General features: G+C 46.6%; 1 protein-coding gene and 1 long non-coding RNA gene across 3 annotated transcripts in view; one reads left to right on the plus strand and one right to left on the minus strand.

Moving 5' to 3' along the window:
* LOC146007153 (uncharacterized) overlaps window positions 1-4,621 on the minus strand; it is a 37,450-nt gene extending 32,829 nt beyond the window's left edge. Inside the window, exons 1-2 of the long non-coding RNA XR_014444258.1 lie at window positions 4,062-4,621; window positions 3,391-3,445 (exon numbers count right to left, since the gene is read on the minus strand). This is a non-coding gene — a long non-coding RNA (uncharacterized LOC146007153). The remainder of the gene's footprint in view (window positions 1-3,390; window positions 3,446-4,061) is intronic.
* The window catches only part of DTX1 (deltex E3 ubiquitin ligase 1), an 83,910-nt gene continuing 68,107 nt past the window's right edge, over window positions 4,114-19,916 (plus strand). Inside the window, exons 1-3 of one of the 2 annotated variants that reach the window (XM_083145490.1) lie at window positions 4,114-4,342; window positions 5,818-6,546; window positions 17,190-17,874. In XM_083145490.1, the coding sequence (XP_083001616.1) occupies window positions 6,291-6,546; window positions 17,190-17,874 (941 nt within the window). In that variant the 5' untranslated portion in view covers window positions 4,114-4,342; window positions 5,818-6,290. Of the gene's footprint in view, window positions 4,343-4,959; window positions 5,239-5,817; window positions 6,547-17,189; window positions 17,875-19,916 lie in introns of those variants that run through there. The other variant, XM_083145494.1, reaches the window with a different exon arrangement.

Consider the following 19,916-nt stretch of genomic DNA (forward strand, 5'->3'; position numbering starts at 1 on the left):
CAGCATAACAAATTATTGTAAAAATCTAGCCAATCGCGGGACAGGCACAGGCGGCGCCCATATGAAGCCAGTGCAAATGTCCGCACAGCTTAGAGTGGGTGCATGCGCATAAGATAAAAAAAAGAAAAAACGGAGATTGCGCAGGGGGACAATACCGCAAAGTGAATGTGGTAATCAAAATGATAGAGAATATGGAGAAGATTAAAGGGATATCGTCGCGTAATTACAGTGGAAAAAAAACGGTAAACTGACACATTTGCCGGGAATGTTAGAGCATCTCCCCCAAAGTGACTAGTGTCTGCTGTTAAGCCCTCTAATAGTGACAAACAGAAAATAATGGTCTCTGTCAGGGAGATGGACTTATATACACATGCGCAAAATGCACAGGCTGCTCAGAACGAGTTTCTTCTGCACATGTACAAACCATCAAACTATTGATGTTGCTGCAATCAATAGAGCGCACTGATGGCACCATCAATGACAAACATTGATGCATATATTTTAAAACCAACCCTACACCAAGGTTGTGAGGAGGTGGATGGGCCATCAGAAGGGAGAGGTGCGCACCATATGACTTCTTATACCCCTTTCACACCACACCTCAGACCCAGGTTATTGCTGGGTTATTGATGCCCCTTTTACACCACTGCAAAATTCTGGGTTTTTGCCTCTTTGACCTGGGTCAGTGGTGGTGTAAATGGGGTAGCTGAAAAAAAGCCAGGTCCTCACCAGGGAAAAAGCTGGGGAGGACCTGGGTGGTGGGGCAGTGTAAACGGGTATGCCGGGTCATCTGAAGGTTGGGCGGGGGGCACAAACAGCCTCTGCTGCTGTCTGCTGTACAGTACAGACAGCAGCAGAGCAGGGGCGGAGGTGAATGGATGCCTCACGGACGGGGGCTGGGGGTGCACTCAGAGGCGTAGGGAGGGCGGAGCCACCAGAGCTCATGCTCCGGGCGGCGATTGGTTGACTGGCGCCGCCGGCCCGCCCCCCCTCCGCAAATGATCCCGGCGCCTGCTGTCTCCTGCCCTGCCTGCTCGCCCGGTCCCTGCCGCCAAGCGTCACGGGCGGTGAGGCCGGGCTGACACCGAGTCGTACCCCTAGGCTATGTACTCCGGCTTCCTGTCACTGAATTGCTGCTGCTGCTCGGTCCGGCTTCCGGGCAGCGCAGACAGCGCAGCAGCACTGTCTGTCAGTGACACACTGTACAGACCCCTCCCAGTCCCAGCGGCACCCAGAGTCACCTGTCTCTGACCCCTCCCTGGCTACAGCAGCGTCACTCATCAGCCTTCCCAAGCGCTGGCTGTAGCCTGGAGGAGGAGAAGGTGTCTTGCCGGCTGCCGCCCGTGCCTTATCCTGTTATTGAAGGTGGAGTGATTTTTATTTCTTTTAAAGCTAAAAAAGTTCTTACAATAAACATAGAAATATGCTTGTTTTTTTGGTGGATTCGTGGAGCCCGAGGGGGGTGGGGTGGGGGTGGGGAGTGAATCTCTGGCTTCTGCTGCTGCCCTGGCCTGCTGTGCTGTATATATCTTTATTTATGCTGTATATATCTATCTTTATGTATTTATCTTTATTTACAGCTGTCAGCATGTTATATAGCGCAGCAGATTCCGTTACAGTGTCTTATATAGCGCAGCAGCTTCCGTTACAGCGTCTTATATAGTGCAGCAGATTCCGTTACAGTGTCTTATATAGCGCAGCAGCTTCCGTTACAGCGTCTTATTTAGTGCAGCAGATTTCTTTACAGTGTCTTATATAGCGCAGCGGATTCCATTACAGTGTGTTATATAGCGCAGCAGATTCCGTTACAGTGTCTTATATAGCGCAGCAGATTACGTTACAGTGTCTTATACAGCGCAGCAGATTCCATTACAGCGTCTTATATAGCGCAGCAGATTCCGTTACCGTGTCTTATATAGCGCAGCAGATTCCGTTACAGTGTCTTATATAGTGCAGCAGATTCCGTTACAGTGTCTTATATAGCGCAGCAGATTGCGTTACAGCGTCTTATATAGCGCAGCAGATTCCGTTACAGTGTCTTATATAGAGCAGCAGATTCCGTTAGTGTTTTATATAGAGCAGCAGATTCCGTTACAGTGTCTTATATAGCGCAGTAGATTGCGTTACAGTGTCTTATATAGCGCAGCAGATTCCGTTACAGCGTCGTCTTATATAGCGCAGCAGATTCCGTTACAGTGTCTTATATAGCGCAGCAGATTCCGTTACAGTGTCTTATATAGTGCAGTAGATTGCGTTAGTGTTTTATATAGTGCAGCAGATTCCGTTACAGTGTCTTATATAGCGCAGCAGATTCCGTTACAGTTTCTTATATAGCGCAGCGGATTCCATTACAGTGTGTTATATAGCGCAGAAGATTCCGTTACAGCGTCTTATCTAGCGCAGCAGATTCCGTTACAGTGTCTTATATAGCGCAGCAGATTCCGTTACAGTGTCTTATATAGCGCAGCAGATTCCGTTACAGTGTCTTATATAGTGCAGTAGATTGCGTTACAGTGTCTTATATAGTGCAACAGATTCCGTTACAGTGTCTTATATATTTCAAATGTAACATGCCAACACAAGTAAGCCACGCCCCCGATTCATTACTGGGAGGAGGAGGGGGGGGCGCGAAATATGCCCTTGCTCCGGGCACCATGGCACCTAGCTACACCGCTGGGTGCACTGAGGCTGGGGGCAGCACAGAAGCTTACCTTGGTGCTGGGCTTGCCCCCAGCACGGCGATTTGCAGTTCCGGTGCGGCGGTCAGTGGTCCCGGCACTTGGAGATGATGTCATCTCCAAGCGCCCCCCCCCCCCCGCACCCATGTGCAGTGTAAGTGGTGCCAGCCTGGGAATATTCCGGGTCAGGCACCGCAGTGTAAAAGGGGAAGATATTGGATCCGACCTGGATTGGAACCGTGTTCCAAATACCAGGTCGGATCTGGGATTTTGGTGTAAAAGTGGTATGACATGTCGACCTGGGTCGAAGTGCGGTGTGAAATCCCTAAAGCTTACGACCTTTGTCACCAACCCAGTAATTGGACCTGGGTTGTAAAAGTTTTAAACCTGGGTCGGCCCTCTGCATAATAGGAGACCCAGGTTTAATGTAAAAGCTCCGGACCAGGGTTAGAGTTGGGTCCGACTGGGCTTAGCGATGTAAAAGGAGTGTTACAGGTGTTTTGGAAGCTGGGACAGAGGAAGGGTGTGGCGGACAGTGTTGCTGTGCTGTCTACCACTTTCTGTTTCAGGCTTTGAGTCTGGTGCTGGGTTATAACAACACTGATGGGTCAAAGCAAATAGTTACATCACATGATGATATGCAGAGTATATGCAAATATATTATATGCTGGTTACCTGTTTATGTGCCAATTCCTTACCAACCATTACTTACAAAATAGCTGGCTCCTAACTTCTGGCCTTGGCTCTGAAATGTGTCCATATGTGATCTAATGTAGAATGAATGCAACCAATTAGAAAAAGAATTTCAACATTATAGCATGCCCACACATCAGGGTCACATCATACATAATAAGGCATCCATACAGTGACAGTCACATATACAGTAGCACAAGGGGTGTTCCTTGTCACCTGAGGGCCTATATATCAAATAATATTTCCTGATTATAAGTAGTGCCAGACCCATACCTAACCCTCTCTCAGTACAGCACACAATATGACACAATATAACTGCTATGCACTGGCTTGCTGCATTCATGTAATAAACCAGTGCTGACTGCTAGGTCACATCTAATGGCTGCAATGCTGCCCAGCCCCTGGCTGTGTCACATGTCTGTATATAATAAGCCAGACACCAGTGGCACATTTATGTGTGTGTATATATATATATATCTATAGCACAAATCCTCGTTGAAATAGAAATGATACCATCATGTGTCTCTATGCAAATCACTGCCAAGTACACGGCATTATATACCCCAGTAGGGAATATTTAAACCTAAATAGTTATTTTCTATAATTCCTTTTAGTTTGGAACGCGTGTTTTCATAATGTAATTGTAATGTTAGCAATCATATTATTGAACCTACTGACCCTCCCTCCTACCCGGTTTTCTGGTATTTCCAATTGGTATTTCTGTGTCCCTGGAGTAACTGCAGAGGCTGCACTGCTGAGAGGAGCAGAGACATCGGGAGAGGAGAGGGATACAGTGGTGGACTGACTGACACACAGCAGAGCGGGAGTCGGGACTGGAAGAAGGAGGCAGCAGCAGCAGCAGCACACATACTGCCTGAGAGGGAGAAGCCACAGCAACCGTACAGGTTGTATGATGGAAGGACAGCAATAGGAAATAATGCACAAGACTGACACAGTGCCTAATAGAGAAGGTGGGTAGAATATGACTAAAGAAATGGGGTCGGATCTGTCCCCTGCAACCACAATCAGAAAAAACCCAAACTGCCTTTTATATGCACCCCCTTATTAGCACCTCTGATTTAATCTGTACCTCCTTCTTTGCACCACTGCTTTAATCTGCACTTCCTTACCTGCCATTGCTGTTATATGCACCCATTCACTCTTTCCTGGCTTTAATCTGTACCCCCTTTCCTGCCATTGCTTTTATATGCACCCCATTCACTGTTTCCTGTCTTTTATCTGCCCCCTTCCCTTCTCATTGGCTTTTTTTTTTTTGCACCCCAAAGACTGTTCCCTGGCTTTTATCTGCACCCCGGTCACTGTTCCCTGGCTTTTATCTGCACCCCGGTCACTGTTCTCTGGCTTTTATCTGCACCCCATTTACTGCCCCCCTGGCTTTTATATGCATCCCTTCCCTGCACCCTGGATTTTATATGCACACCCTTCCCTGAACCCTGAATTTTACCTGCACCCCCTTCACGGGGCACCATGGCTCTTATCTGCACCCCCCCCCCCCCCCCTTCACCCTGAATTTTAGCTTCACTCCTTCCCTGCTGCATCTGTAGCAACCATAACGCTGCAGCAGGATATACTGTAGCACTAGGCTGTAGGAGCGGGTTGTTGCTCTGGCACCCACCATACACCGATATCCTCCTCCTCCCAGCTAGTATCCACTGGGGCAAGTTTCCCCGTCCCCCCCGCCCTCTGGAAGACATTGCACTGAATCCCACCTGAACACCAGCACGGATCCTGCGGGAAGAGCTACATGTGTCGGCTGACAGCAACACAACACACATGTCGACCGACCAACAGCCACATAGCAAACAAATCCACCCGAGGCCACCCATCTCCACTCCATAAATATACAGTATGTATCATTCGCCGAGAACCCCCGGGAAGCTACATAAAAACCTGTGCCCCAGTCGTCGGAGCAGCACACCAGGGATGTCAGAACCCTAACCGTTTCAAACGTAACGCTTGATCGATAATGAGCAGCACAAGAGACATGCATTGGAGACCCATTTACTGAATTGCTGCATAGATGCTGCTGCAGATCCCCTTCTGCATCTGTGTGGAGGGTTCCCTTCCTGCATGCATGGCCTTGCTGAGAGATTCTAGGCTCATTCCATGTCTGTATCTGTTGCCTGGGAGGAAACTGTATTTGTGTATTAGCAGGAAAATCAGTTTATGGTGTTCTGCCCATTTTGCACTCATGTTACCATCCATAGTAACCATTTTCTTTATTTGCTTTATAGTAACCCCAGGAGTTGTACTAAATAAAATGGTGCAATTGTAATTGCACATACACATAAGATTATTGATTTAAATTATATTATATGTATTTAGTATGCCAGTATTGTACAGGTAGTGAGCACTGCAGTGTGACAATGCATTTACTCTCACATAGGAACACAGTACATCATTTGTCTCAATCTGTCTTTTGTAGGAACCTGCATATGCTCTTTTGGTAATATGGACAAATGGCCTCAAGAGCTGACCACTGACCATCGCCATTGGTGAATACAGGATTTATGTATGTGTAACACAACACAACACAGAATGACATTGAACAGGAAGGGCTGCATGAGGGACAAACCTACCATTTTATTCTTGTGTACTTTTATGGGGCCTGTAATTGATGGGAGAGTACCCTGTCCTGAGACAGCTTAGCACCTGCTTATAGAGTGAAGACCCTGCTGTAAATAACAACATTGAGCTTATTGTTTTAAATTAGTAGTCCTCGTTTGTCAAAGTCAACCATGAAGACCAGCTTTGAACATTTCCTTTAAGAATTGCCCCCATGCTATTGAACCTCTTAACTCTCCATGTAAATTGTTTCCCCACTCAATTACCTGCCTGCTTGCCACTGGGGCCGAAGATTCTAGAGCCTCTATTCTCCTTCTTTTTCTACATCTTGCCATGTCACGCCCAGGCATCCTGCAATCAGTAAGTGGTCAGAATTTTGGAGGTCAGGGGGCTCCTCCAAGAGTTGTGGTCTGGGAGTGGTTAAATGAGCATGGGCGTTGGAGACCATATACTGCAACAGTGTGCCATCATATTGAGAGTGCTCTACGAGAAGATGGCCGTGGACGAGTGGCATTAGGACAGGTGGACACACAACTAACACCGTATGTAATCGATCTACAGACCATGCATCAATATCGTCAGGACACAGGTAATGGGGGGGATACTTAACATCTGTGCATTATTAAATTCTTGCATTATTTATTTCCAAGTGCCTTTTTTTTTAAATTACATTTAAAAAAATTTTTTATGGGAGCATACAATCAATAATGTCTTCAAATAATGATTTGTCTAGGTGACTAGAATATTTATTTGCCAATAATCTCCTTAAATATTCAGTAACAGGCCATCAGTGGCATCACTAGGGCGATCCAGGGGTTTGGACTGCTCCGAGTGAGTCCGAGGGGGTGTCACCAAAATAGCAGTGCAGCGGTGATGCTTGACGCAGGTATGCACAAATAAGTGGTGCTGCACAGCAGCTCCTGGAGCACTGGGCAAGCCTCCAGTGTGACCAGAATGGGGGCATGACCATATGTCATACAATAAGTTGGTGTGGCATCATGGCCCTTATTCTGATCGGTGCGGCTGGTTCCGAATATGCGGCCAGGACCGTGCGTGCGAAACCCCGCCTTCCATACGGATCGCCAACTCCGTCCGTATGCGTTAAGAAGCTGTCCGAACGGACCGCACGTTAATTTTAACGGAATACGCCTCCTCCATCTCAGGGAACCTCCCCCATCATTCGATGGTCGCAGACCATCGAATGCAGGACCGAGTGCTCCACCAGCTCCCGCAACCTCAGACCACACGGACATTTTTCCGTGCAAAAGCAGGGATCTGGGCGGGCAGCTGACATCCGGCGATGTCATATGTCCGCCCCCTACACGTGCGTCACGGCCGCATTACCATACGTACGCCCAGCGTTTTCATGGGAACGCCCATGAAACGCGGGGCGTATGCATATGGTAATGAGCCCAAATAGCCCTTCACGCCCCTCTCCACCCCCTGTTCGGAGTGTTAACATATCATGCGGGATTTGGCCGTACGCCCCGCTCGCACATGCGCAGAGACGCCTCTGCACATGCGCAGACACAAAACATCGGCGGGCCGAACACACGCGGACATTACCGCACCGATCAGAATAAGGGCCCATGTGACATAAACACTAAAGATGCATTGTGACTGGAGTCCATGCTTTTTAAACTTCTCAAATGCCTCCTGAGTCTGTCTTATTTTTCCCTTTGATTATAATGCTAGTGGAAAAGGAGACGGCACACAAGTGCTAAGTAAGTTAAACAATGTTTCTGGAACAGATGCCTTGTTTTGTGCACATCTATTAGAAAATGTGGTGACTTAATATGTATTGCCTCTTACCAAAACACTAATACCCCTTTCACACTGCACTAAATAACGTTTCAAAATACCGTTGTTTTTTTAAACGTTTTGGCAGTGTGATAGCGGTATAAGTGGTACATTTACTAAAGTGTGCATTTTTTTTAGAAGTGAGAGATGTTGCCCATAGCAACCAATTAAATGCTAGCTTTTATCCCATAGAACAGCAGTTCTCCACCTTTTTTCTCTCCCGAACCCCTAAATTAGACTTTTCAATTATGAGTACTAACCAGTACTTACGAGTGGAGTGAGCGGTATGCATATAGTTATGCGTGTCTTTATATTAAGGAGTAGTGGAGGAGTAGTGTGCGGTCAGGAATCAGATCCCTCTATGTCTGGCCGCTGGCTGTGTACTGTCTCCGAGGTTCCCGCTAATGCCTGTAGGATTAATGCCGCTGCTTCCTCCATCCATTAAGTGCAGATAAATGCTGATGCCTGAGGGCAGCATGGGTAGCTCCCAGTGGTTTGCTGGTTGGGCAATAGCACAAGGAGAGGCTGATGACACCGCAGACAGAACCGGAAGTGACGCAACATGGTTCATCACCACGGCAATGGGAGACTTCTTCCACCATCAGGAGAGTTCTTCCACCATTACCAATATTATTTTCAAGTACCCTCAACCGGTCTGCAGCATACCCCAGTTTGGGAACCACTACCCTAGAAGGTGCTAGAGAAATGATAGGTGAAATCTGTTTGTCATGGGCAACATCTCTTTAATAAAAACTGACCGCTAGGGCATTTCAAGAACGCTTCTTAAACTCTGTTCTACTGCTTAATCTAGGATATAATTCTGGGTACTTGTTTCCTAGCACGGCCACATATCTTATGGATCGTGTACCTTTAGTTAAGGTACACGATCCATAAGATGGACCCGATTTCCTTTGAAATCAGGTCCATTTAGCCGGCTAGGATAAAATATCGGGGGCATCGCGTCGGTCGGGACCGTTAACAATGGTCCCGACGCGACCGACGCGATGCCCGCGATTTCCCCATAGGCTTCAATGTTAAAAAATATTTTAACATTGAAATCGTGTCGGGAAAGGTAAAATATCGGGGGCATCGCGTCGGTCGGGACCATTAACAATGGTCACGACGCGATGCCCCCGATTTTTCCATCGGGTTCAATGTTAAAATATTTTTTGACATTGAAATAGTGAAAAAATGTGAAAAATGTGAAATGGGCCAATATGACCCATTTCACATTATAGATGTCCCCGTCGTCACCCCACGATAGACGCCAACCCGAAGCGTGGCGAGCGCAGCGAGCCCGAGAGGGGCGGCGGTGCGCGTCCTCCGACCTTTTCATTCCCCTACTATCCACGTCGGCGTGGAGTTGAGAATAGTGTGGCGAGCGCAGCGAGCCACCGAGCCCGAAGCGTGGCGAGCGCAGCGAGCCCCGCGAGGGGACGCGGATACCTTCACAGTTATACGCGTCCCCTCGTGGGCTTCACAGGTGTCCGTGGCGACGCGGACACCTGTGAAGTCCGCGAAGGGACGCGTTTACCTGTGAAGGTATCCGCGTCCCCTCGCGGGGCTCGCTGCGCTCGCCACGCTTCGGGCTCGGTGGCTCGCTGCGCTCGCCACACTATTCTAGTCTCAACTCCACGCCGACGTGGATAGTAGGGGAATGAAAAGGTCGGAGGACGCGCACCGCCGCCCCTCGCGGGCTCGCTGTGCTCGCCACGCTTCGGGTTGGCGTCTATCGTGGGGTGGGGTGTACGCCATGACATTTGGGGGGGTTGGGAATATTTTACATTGAATCCAATGTAAAATCGGGTCCCAGGGACCCGATTTACATTTAATAAAAAAAAAAAATCGGGTCCAAAATCGGTCGGTCGCGACGATCGCATCGCATGCGACCAAATCGCATGCGATGCGATCGACCCGATTTTTCCGACACGACCACCCCGATGTAAATCGGTGTGGCCGTGCTAGGAAACAAGTACCTAATTCTGTTTCATTAGAATGATACAAATAATCTTACCCTATGTATCTCTATTTGTATAGATTATGCTACATTTTAAAACTCATCTGTTTACTTATAAATAGTATGTGATTAAGGAAACATACTAACCTAATTTTTATAATGGAAATACTGCATTATTCACCTTGCCCACAGCAATCCCAGTACATTACCAAATGTGAATTGCAATTAGGTTGGATGCAGTTTGGTTATAAAGTTACCAACAAATGTTTCAGTGACATTAAATCCATTAGAATCACATTTCATAGTTTGTGTGGTACTTGTGTATTATCACGGCGCCCATCACATCGCATACCATAAGGCATACGATGGTATGCGATGCGATATCGCGCAATGTTGTACAATGTCATACAATTTTAAAATTGTATGACACTGTATATGGCATACAATGCCATACAATGCGATGGGATGCGATTAAAAATTGTATAAACACCCTAATGGGTGCTTACAATGTTAAATGCACCCCCACGCCACCCCCCACTATAAACGTGAACCCGACGCCTGGCGAGCGGCGGCGGTACGCATCCTACGACCTTTTCATACCCCCACTATCCACGTCGGCGTGGAGTTGACTTTATAAAGTGTGGCGAGTGCAGCGTGCCACCGAGCCCGAAGCGTGGCGAGCGCAGCGAGCCCCGCAAGGGGACGTGCATAACTTCACAGGTATACGCGTCCCCTCGCGGGGCTCGCCACGCTCACCACGCTTCGGGCTCGGTGGCACGCTGCACTCGCCACACTATATAAAATCAACTCCACGCCGACGTGGATAGTGGGGGTATGAAAAGGTCGTAGGACACGTACCGCCGCCCCTCACGGGCTCGCTGCGCTCGCCACGCTTCGAGTTCATGTTTATAGTGGGGCGTGGCGTGGGGGTGCATTTAACATTGTAAGCACCCATTAGGGTGCTTGTACAATTTTTAATCGAATTGGGGTGTAAAATCGCGTCGCATCGCTTGCCATCGGGTGTATGGCATGTGATGCGATAAAAACATTGCGCGATCAACATCGGGGGCGCCGTGATAATACACAAGTACCGTTTGTGTTATTCAATCAACACCCACTATTGTAAAAATTGGTAGCTGCATGCCAAACATATCACTATACATGTCAAATGTGTATTTTGTTTGGCTGCACATGGTGGCAATGCCAACTGCTGGCATCAACTACGCCCCCTGTATCTTTTGTTAGCTCCCGACAGTTCTGTTCAAAACCCTGGATTAGCAGATTTTGTCTTCCAGATTTAGGAGTCCAATAATACTATATAATAAAAGGGTAACATTGGACCTGATTCATTGCCGCTCGCTAAGCAGCAGTCATTCTTAACGCCATCTGGCTGAACACTTTAATGGTGGAATGATTTCTCTCCTCTTCCAGCAGCAGTGATCCAAAAATTGATGGAAAAATGGCCACTGCACCATTTTTATGGAGATTTGCGCATGCGCAGTAGGGGCTGAGTGCTCTAGTGCTCAGACCTTACTACACAGCACTGCTCCCAGCAAAGAGGAGGTGGCCTGGCCGGAGGAGGCTGTACATGGGCCTTCTCTCTTAAAACGCCCCTGTCAGTGCAACATGGTTTTGTCAAGGTGCACAGTATTTGCTTTGTTCCCAACACTGCCAGCCAGAGAAGTGCTTAAGTGAATTTGTCAAAATAGGTATGAAAATTGACAAGCAAACAGTTTTTTTCTTCAATGACCTGTAATGTTTACCTTATATTGGAAATATAATCTATTTTTATTTTTACACAACACTTTGTTATTTGAATTTATTTATTTATTTCAAAATTTGATTTTTATTGAGAATTTTAATACAATGTAAGCGCATTAATGGTTGCAAACAGTAGATGTGTTACAAAATAAAATAAAAAGTCAAGAAATATATGGGATGGGAGGGGGCGGGAGGAGAGGATGGGGGACATTCCAAGCAATTGTAATCGTTGGTTGGATGAGTGAAGAAAGGCATCTCTTATCAGTTATATTATATGCTTCATAGGAAACAGGTTACACAATAGGGATTACTGAACAAGAGGGGTCCAGGGGGTTGGGGCGTAATATAACCAGCTTCCAAAACAATTGCACAGATCTAGAGGTTGCGTTAACAGAGGATTGGTGTAGATGTCTGGGATAGCCAGTACTCCATTCATTGAAACCATTTTTATCATGGGATTCGAGGCTGATGAAGAATAGGTAGTCCCAGCTATTTCAAATTCACAGTGCAATTGTACATTTGATTCAACCATATCTATGGTTATTTGAATTTATAAAACAAATGTGAGCGACGCTGGCATTTTTAGCAGATATTTTGAACATCTCTCACATGTTGGGTTAAATGTGTCTTTCATATGTAGCTAGATGGTCAGTGTTTTCTGCCAATCAGAAATATTAAACTATGGTAGTAATAATAATATGGCAGGACCTGGGTAGTGGGCAGTGTAAACGGGTATGCCAGGTCATCAGACCCGGCTCCCGTTTACAGCAATAGGGATGCCCAACCTCTGGACTGCAGCGGGAGCGCAAACTGTTCTGTGCAGACAGCAACAGAGGCAGGGAGGAAGTGAATGGATGCCTGTGTGCAGCATTCATTCACCTCACGGACTGGGGCTAGGGGGGGTGCATGGAGGCTGGGGGCAGCCCTGCAGCTTACCTTGGTTCTGGGCTTGCCCCCAGCACATCGGTCCAGGGCCCTGCGATTAAAGCGCTGCCCCTGTTTACACTGCGGGTGTATACGTTGCAAGTCTTGGATCCGACCTGGTTTGTAATCGTGTTCCAAATACCTGGTCGGATCTGGGATTTTGGTGCAAAAGAGGTATAAGTTCTGACAGGGACGTAACTATAAATTTTGCTTCCCCCAGCAAAAAAGTTTCTGGCGCCCCCCCCCCCCACCCATATTTTAGAAATGACATATATATATATATATATATATATATATGCAGTATTGCCCTGCACAGCCTCCTAATGCTGAAAAGCGGTGGGTGCCCACACTGTAGATAGACAAATAGTGTTCTTAGCCTGATGACAATGCCGTCATGGCATTGAAAAGTTGCTGCTACTAAATAAATCCATAAAACTACCTGTTTGAACACAGTAACTTTGGAGTGCACACACACACACACACACACACACACACACACACACACACACCACCTTCCAAGGGGAGCAGGGAGCTTGTTGTCACCCTGGCTGCAGCATAGTGGGTGACAAGGAGTGGGTGAGGGTGACACAGATGGTAAGGGTGACACAGAGATAATGGGTGACATAGAGAGGGAAAGGGTGACGCAGAGAGGGCAAGGGTGATGCGGAGAGGGCAAGGGTGACGCGGAGAGGGTAAAAGTGACACATAGGAGGCAAGGGTGACATCGCGATAGTGTCTGCCACGGAGAGGGAAAAGGAGGACAGGCTTGACTCACAGAGAGAAGGGGTGACACAGAGAGAAGGGGTGACAGACACAGAGAGGAAAAGGGTGACAGGGAGAGAGAAAGGGTATTCTCTAAGTTCACCCCCTTCTCTCTACAGCAGCAGCCGACCTCTGCTGCAGGCTGAGATGTCCCCCTGAACTCACTGCTGCCTCCTGCAGGGCATCTGCGTCGACAGGGTCAGGGCTTTGTGTATAATATGGATAGCTTTCTGATGGCGCTTGGGAATCCCTGTACATGCCACATCACAACAGCAGGACTGATTATGAACTTATTATCCCCCATTCCCCACCCCCCACTACAGGCTTCCCACACGGGGATTTGCCTCCTGCGTCCTGCTTGAGGCTTGCTTGCCTGCAGGTCATTTGGACTGACTATGTTCTGTCACTTCTGCTCCTCGTGGCCGGCATGGCTGGGTGATCGAAGGCGGTGGGAGCTCTAACCAGCTCCTCCTCCAGAAGCCGTCACACTTGTCTGCACTGTCTGCAGCCTGCCTCTATGAGCCCTGCTCCAGAATCTCGTCTGAATAATGCTGCTCAACTGCTGCAGGAAGTGACGCAGCAGGCAGCAGGAGAGCGGTGTGAGCTGGGCGCGGGTGGTATATGGGATCTGCCATAAATGTCCCGACATCACCATCCGCTCGTGCAGGGCAGATGGTTGGGAGGCTATACGAGGTCCGGAGCGGGAGGCGGGGCACGCGGAGAGTAGCTGCAGCCCCCATCCTTTCACTGTCTCGCAGATCTCTGTGCCTGCCGTGAAGTGACCCTGCGCCCCCGTGGTGCCGGCTCCCCCCTGCCACCGCTGGGGCTGCCGACCGTTAGTTATGCCACTGAGTTCTGACTGCTTTACCTATATATTTGAAAATGTATAAGTTTTACCTTTATATAGGGCAACTTAAAGTAATACTTAACCCACTTTTAAATAGTTTTGTCAGCTTGATGGGGAGATGTTGGCGATGCAGGTACCCTATTGTGATGTAGAAAGCATATGCATGTAATAATATTTGCACATCAGTGAAATGTATATCCGTTAAACTAGTCAATGGTCACGCATTTATCATGCATCAGTGTATGCTACATTAAGACATCAAGGGAAAGCAGTGCAACACATGATACCGCAGTGTAACACAATACAGCCATTGAAACACAAAGGCCTCCTGAAGCCAATTCTCCTGTCCAGGGACTCTTTAAACTGGTTGGTCCTCTGGGACAGATTCATCTCTACACAGCACACACCTCCCCACAGGATTATTAATTATCTGCTTGTTGTTGTGGCCGCAGACCTGCAGACTCAGAGGAGGGGGAGGGAGAAGCTGACTTACGTCTCTGCTATTATACTTCTGAAAATATATTCCCTTATAGCAGTGTAAGCCATTTTTTTAGAGTGGGACCTTGTGTTTAATTTGTATTCATGATCATCATTAGCTGTTATATACAGTTTAGTTTATATCAGTAAAACAGAAAGGTGGAAATATGTTACTGAGCTATGAATGGTCATGAATAAAAAGCACATTTGTAATGTACAAGTCAGCTGAAGATTTAGCCGCCATATCTATAGACCATCACCTGTGTCAGAGTCTTTATGTTAATTTAGGCCGCGATATCGCCAGTTTGCTGACGTAACGACCTGTGTCAAGGTGCGGTGTGAAAGCACCAAACCTTATAACCTGGGTCGAGCAACCCGGCAATTTGACCCCAGGTCCATGTATGTGATGTGCCATTGCTTCAAGGCTAAATAAGTGCTAGACCTCACCTATCGCAGACTGGTAAAAAGAAGAAATCAGGAAGCCTTCATATAATGTGATGTGCAAATTGGTTACAACATAACAAATGCAGTTTAAAAGACTACATTTAGGGTGTCATTCTGGTTGACTAAACGCTGCCCGCAAGAACATTCACCCCCCTCGCACAGCGAATGTCCCTGCATGCATGCGAATGGATGTTTTGCATAAACATCCATGTGCAGCCTTGCATGTGGGCAGGATGTTTGCCGGCCATCAAATGTTTTCTTAAGCGTTCGCAGATCTATGTCACTCGCTGGGGATTTAGATTTGTGGTGCCCATCTACGTGAACAGGGTGGGCTGCTGACATCAGATGACGTCAGCTGCCCTCCCCCAGTATCTGCATCTTGGCACCATCAGAATGGGAACACTCAGCATTTGTTTCCATGAAACAATGGGCGTGACCCTTGCCCGCCACCACACGCCCCCGCCGGCACTGCTTCGTGCAAATGGGCCAGCAACTATACGTCACCGTGTCCATTCGCAAATGGAGCCTGCACATGCTCATAAATGCTTAGGCACATGCGCAAAACATAAGATCAGAATGTGGACTTGGGCTCCCATAAAATGAATTTTATGGGAGCCCAAGGTGAGCTCCCATCACCCAGTGCGCAAGTGCATATCCCGTGCAGAGGGGGTTGTACGTATCTATGGACCCTCTCCAAAAGGAGAAAGGCCCCATTACTTCCCCTAACCACCTCTCAGCCAAAAGGCCTAAGAGGGGAAAAAGATGTGGACCTAATGCTTGTGTCAACCTTTGGACCATGTCTACCTAATACATGTCTACCTAAAATAGGTGTCAACCTAGTGCCTTTCGACCAATAGTGGTTGTCCTAATGTTAGTCGACCTAACTTGTGTTGATCTAATGACCCATACCCCTGTACACAGCCTACTCTAGAAGATTCCACTGCCCATTCCGTTACTGCCTCTTTTTTGGGTGAAAGGGTCAGATTGGAGCAAATCTGCATATACAGGCGACCTAGCTAGCTGTATTCTGGGAATGCGCAGGAACAATTTGTGTATTTGATCCTAATGTAAATCTGTCTCTGCACCATAGAATTTACCTCCAGTTTGCCCTGGAAGGTGGGGCAGTGGAGGAAGTAACTTGTGCCAGTCTGGAGGTATTACCATTCAGCACATATCAGCTCGTTTATTATTACCTTATGTGTGTGTTTTTAATTAATGATCAAACATTAGATATCAAGCATATATGTTTCTTTTGGCATTGTCTCTTCCAGTCTCCAGATGGTTAGTACATTATCTGGGGGTGTCTGCGCACGCGCACGAGTGAACAGTTTCGGAGAGTTTCGCAGTGGCAAAGGAGAGCGACCATCTAATGATTTCTCTCCCCTTCAGTTGCGTGTGAAGGAATGTGTTGGCATACATCCCCTTGCATGGTACCGAGGGGATATGGCGGCGGGAGGAGGGGCGGACATTCGGACATGTGGCATTTCAGGGATCACTAAGCAGCGAATGAGCCTTACAGAATCACCCCCACAGTGTATATTACACACAGTGCATTATATATAGAGATATATATCTATATATATATATATCTATATACTGTGTATACATATACAACCCTTGTACATTTGTATAATCTTACATTGAAACTAGGTTCTATGTCCTTTAGTAAGTGAGAATAGTGTGCCCGTCACTCTAGGGACAGCTTTAAGGTCATACGGCCGTGTAGGGCAGTAGAACTAGGCTTGGCAGTCAAGTTTTCTTTGTCAGCAATTTGTGATATCACCCTGTCCTACAGTCAGATTGCTGTTTATATTTTATGCTACCCCCCCACTGCAGCCATGGTGCAATGTCACTGTGTCATCCATACCCTTAGGTACATTTTCATCAAGTATTGCGCATCTGCGGATAATTAGGTAATTGTTAGATGTTGATCATGTTCTTGTTAGGACCCCATGTTATTAGGTTACCTTTATAGAACATATGATTTGTTATACCTCCCAGGAGTTCCTACTCTGTGGCTACTTAGCTACATTGAGCACATTGGAAGATGTTACATGGCTTTCTTACCTAAAATTGCACATTTTTTTTCTAATTTAAAGAAATGTTCTTATTTCTAGAATGAACGTTATTTCTATAAAGAAGCTGATACCAGCTAAGCCTATAAATGTCTGTATGAAGCATTTACCAGTGTAGATTACAGTAAGTTACGACCTTATTCCTAGCAAGTATGGATGAACTATTGTTTTGTTTTTTTTGCCAGGTACTGTCCGGCCAGTACGACGCAGTTTCTTCGAGCCATCTTCTGCCCCAGGCAAGGGTATAGTATGGGAATGGGAGAATGATGCAGGTTCCTGGACTCCTTATGATACAGAAATATGCATTGCCATCCAGAATGCCTATGAGAAACAACACCCCTGGCTGGACCTTACCACTCTTGGTTTCTGCTATTTGGTTCATTTCCATAGTATGTGTCAGGTCAACCGCCAGACACATCGTAAGCGTCGGCTACGGAGGCGCATGGATCTAGCATATCCTCTCACTATGGGATCCATACCCAAGTCTCAATCATGGCCTGTGGGGTCTGGTTCTGGGTTACCCTGCTCTTGCCCTCAATGTCTCTTAGTAAATAGTACTAGAGCAGCCTCCAATGCTATTCTAGCATCACAGAAAATCAAGATCCCTCCTGGACCTCCACCGAATTTGCCACCTCCTCCACCAATGCATCCACAAGGGATAAGACAGAGTAATACATTTAGTGGAGGGGCTGCAGGGTGGGGCAGAGCGGGCGAAGGAGGTCGTCCTACAGGAGGAGTCCGAAATGGTTCTGGATTTTCTCGTAGTCAAAGTGTACCAGGAGCAGCTGCGTACCCAGGACAGAACAATCTGAACAGGCCAGGAGTACAGAGAACTAGTGGGAGCAGCAGTAGAGCTTCTATCCCTCCAGGGTGAGTCAATAATAAAGTATTGTACATTCGGTAACTGGAAACTACAAATGGTTCAAGAATATTTGAAAATGATTGTTTTCATACTATATGATTGTGCCGCATTGGTAGCGCAACAAAGTATTTTCGGTACTTCTTTACTTTCACGGCGCCAGCATGGCGCCGCGCGTCAGAGTCCCCTTGCGGGGCTCGCTTCGCTCGCCCACGCAGCGGGCTCGGTGGCTCGCTACGCTCGCCACGCTAATTAAAATCAACTCCATGCCAACATGGATAGTGGAGGTATGAACTATCCATGTTGGCATGGCGTTAACTTCGTTTATTTTACTTAGTTTGTGGCGAGCGTAACCCGGAAGTAGCGCGGCGCCATGCTGGCGCCGTGAAAGTAAAGAAGTACCGTATTTTCTAATACAGGCCAATGCTTTATTTGACCCAGTGGTGTCAACTGTGCAAATGTATGCTCAATAAGATGGACAGGCCAGGATTGGGGTAATTGGGGCACTTGCTATGAACTGCTGGCTACACATAACATAAGAATATATCTGTATTTATGCACATAAACAGAAAATAAGATTCTACTTGACATAATCTCAAACATCTCACACTTTTTTCTTGGGATAACTTTTGCTTAGCCTAGGCACATCTTACAGAGAATATATATTAAAAGGTCTGAAAAAAAAACCCCAATATGAATCTAAAATTACAATAGAAAGTTATATTTTAGCTATATATTTTTTTTGTCAGCCATCTAATTTCTTTACTGTCTTATGTAGAACATAAATAGGTATCAAACCAACATGATTTGCTAGATGAGAAGGTTTAAACCAATTAAAGCTTGTCACATGCATATGCCAACCAAAAACTATAACACTGCAAAGTAATGCACATAGTATCTAGTCAAATGGACCATAGAAAGTGGGCGTCATTTCAGTGCAAATATACAGCCTCCATACGCCAATGAAATCTCATTCGCACGTTTTCTTGGTGGAACAACTATATGGAGCTATAGGTTGAACAGTACATTGCTGATCCCATGGCGCTGATCCCTTACTTCTCATGCTCCCCGCCATACTCTCAGAAAAAGAAGACCAGGGAACATTTTTGAACATCCAAACTAGTTTCCTGCACATCCTGGCAAAGACCTGGTAAGGTGGTAATAATAATTGAACAGTGGAAATCATATGTGGTCCTAAACTACACCTATTGTATAAAGGGCGGGATTCTCTAAACTAAAAAATGTGGTAAAAAACAGTTATCAGGGTTTTTACCGCATTTCTGTATGCACTAAAGTCCCTCCGTTGGGGCACCACTGTGGAGGGAATCGCCAGTTTTTGCTGGTGATACCCTATAGAAGCCTGTGTGCTTCTCTCTGCAGTGCTGTTAGAGGGATCCATCACAGATCCATCCCAGCATGCCTCGTGGCCGGTGCTGTCTCTCTGCACATGTGCAGAGGGACTCCCGGGTCTCAGACCCTGAAGTCCAGCATTGCAAAGGACAGCACTTATCGCCAGAGCTGTCCTTTGCTTTACTAATCACATATGTTATTGGTGCATATGCTATTAGTATGGATGCAGAAACCGGTGGAGATGGGTGGCAGATGTTAGAACATCCCGTGCAAAGCAACAAGCAATTAGCTCCTAATTGGCATGTTTAATTATGTTTTTGAAAAATGTCAGGTTGGTAGTTTACTGTATTATCTTCACTTTATTTCTCTCCAACATGTAGTACATCTTCCCATATGGTTTGAAAAAGTAAAGCTGATTCTTTCCATTAATAGGGCATAGATTAATATGGATTATAACAACAGCTGTCTGATTAGTATATTATCACTTCACAAGGCATTACACAGTCGTATTACAGACACTTGACAAGTGGACAATAAAAAATGAAAGTGGTATGCTCTGTAAGTTTGGATTCCATGATTCCATACTAAAACAAGGTGATATGAGGACAGTCACAGGACATATCCTATAGCCAAGCATGTAAAAATTTCACTTATACAACACGTCTGCAAATGTTATTACTGAAAGCAAGTTAGAGAAGCCAGG

Source organism: Crinia signifera, chromosome 1, assembly GCF_055691185.1.
Source record: "Crinia signifera chromosome 1, ASM5569118v1, whole genome shotgun sequence".
NCBI lineage: Eukaryota > Metazoa > Chordata > Amphibia > Anura > Myobatrachidae > Crinia > Crinia signifera.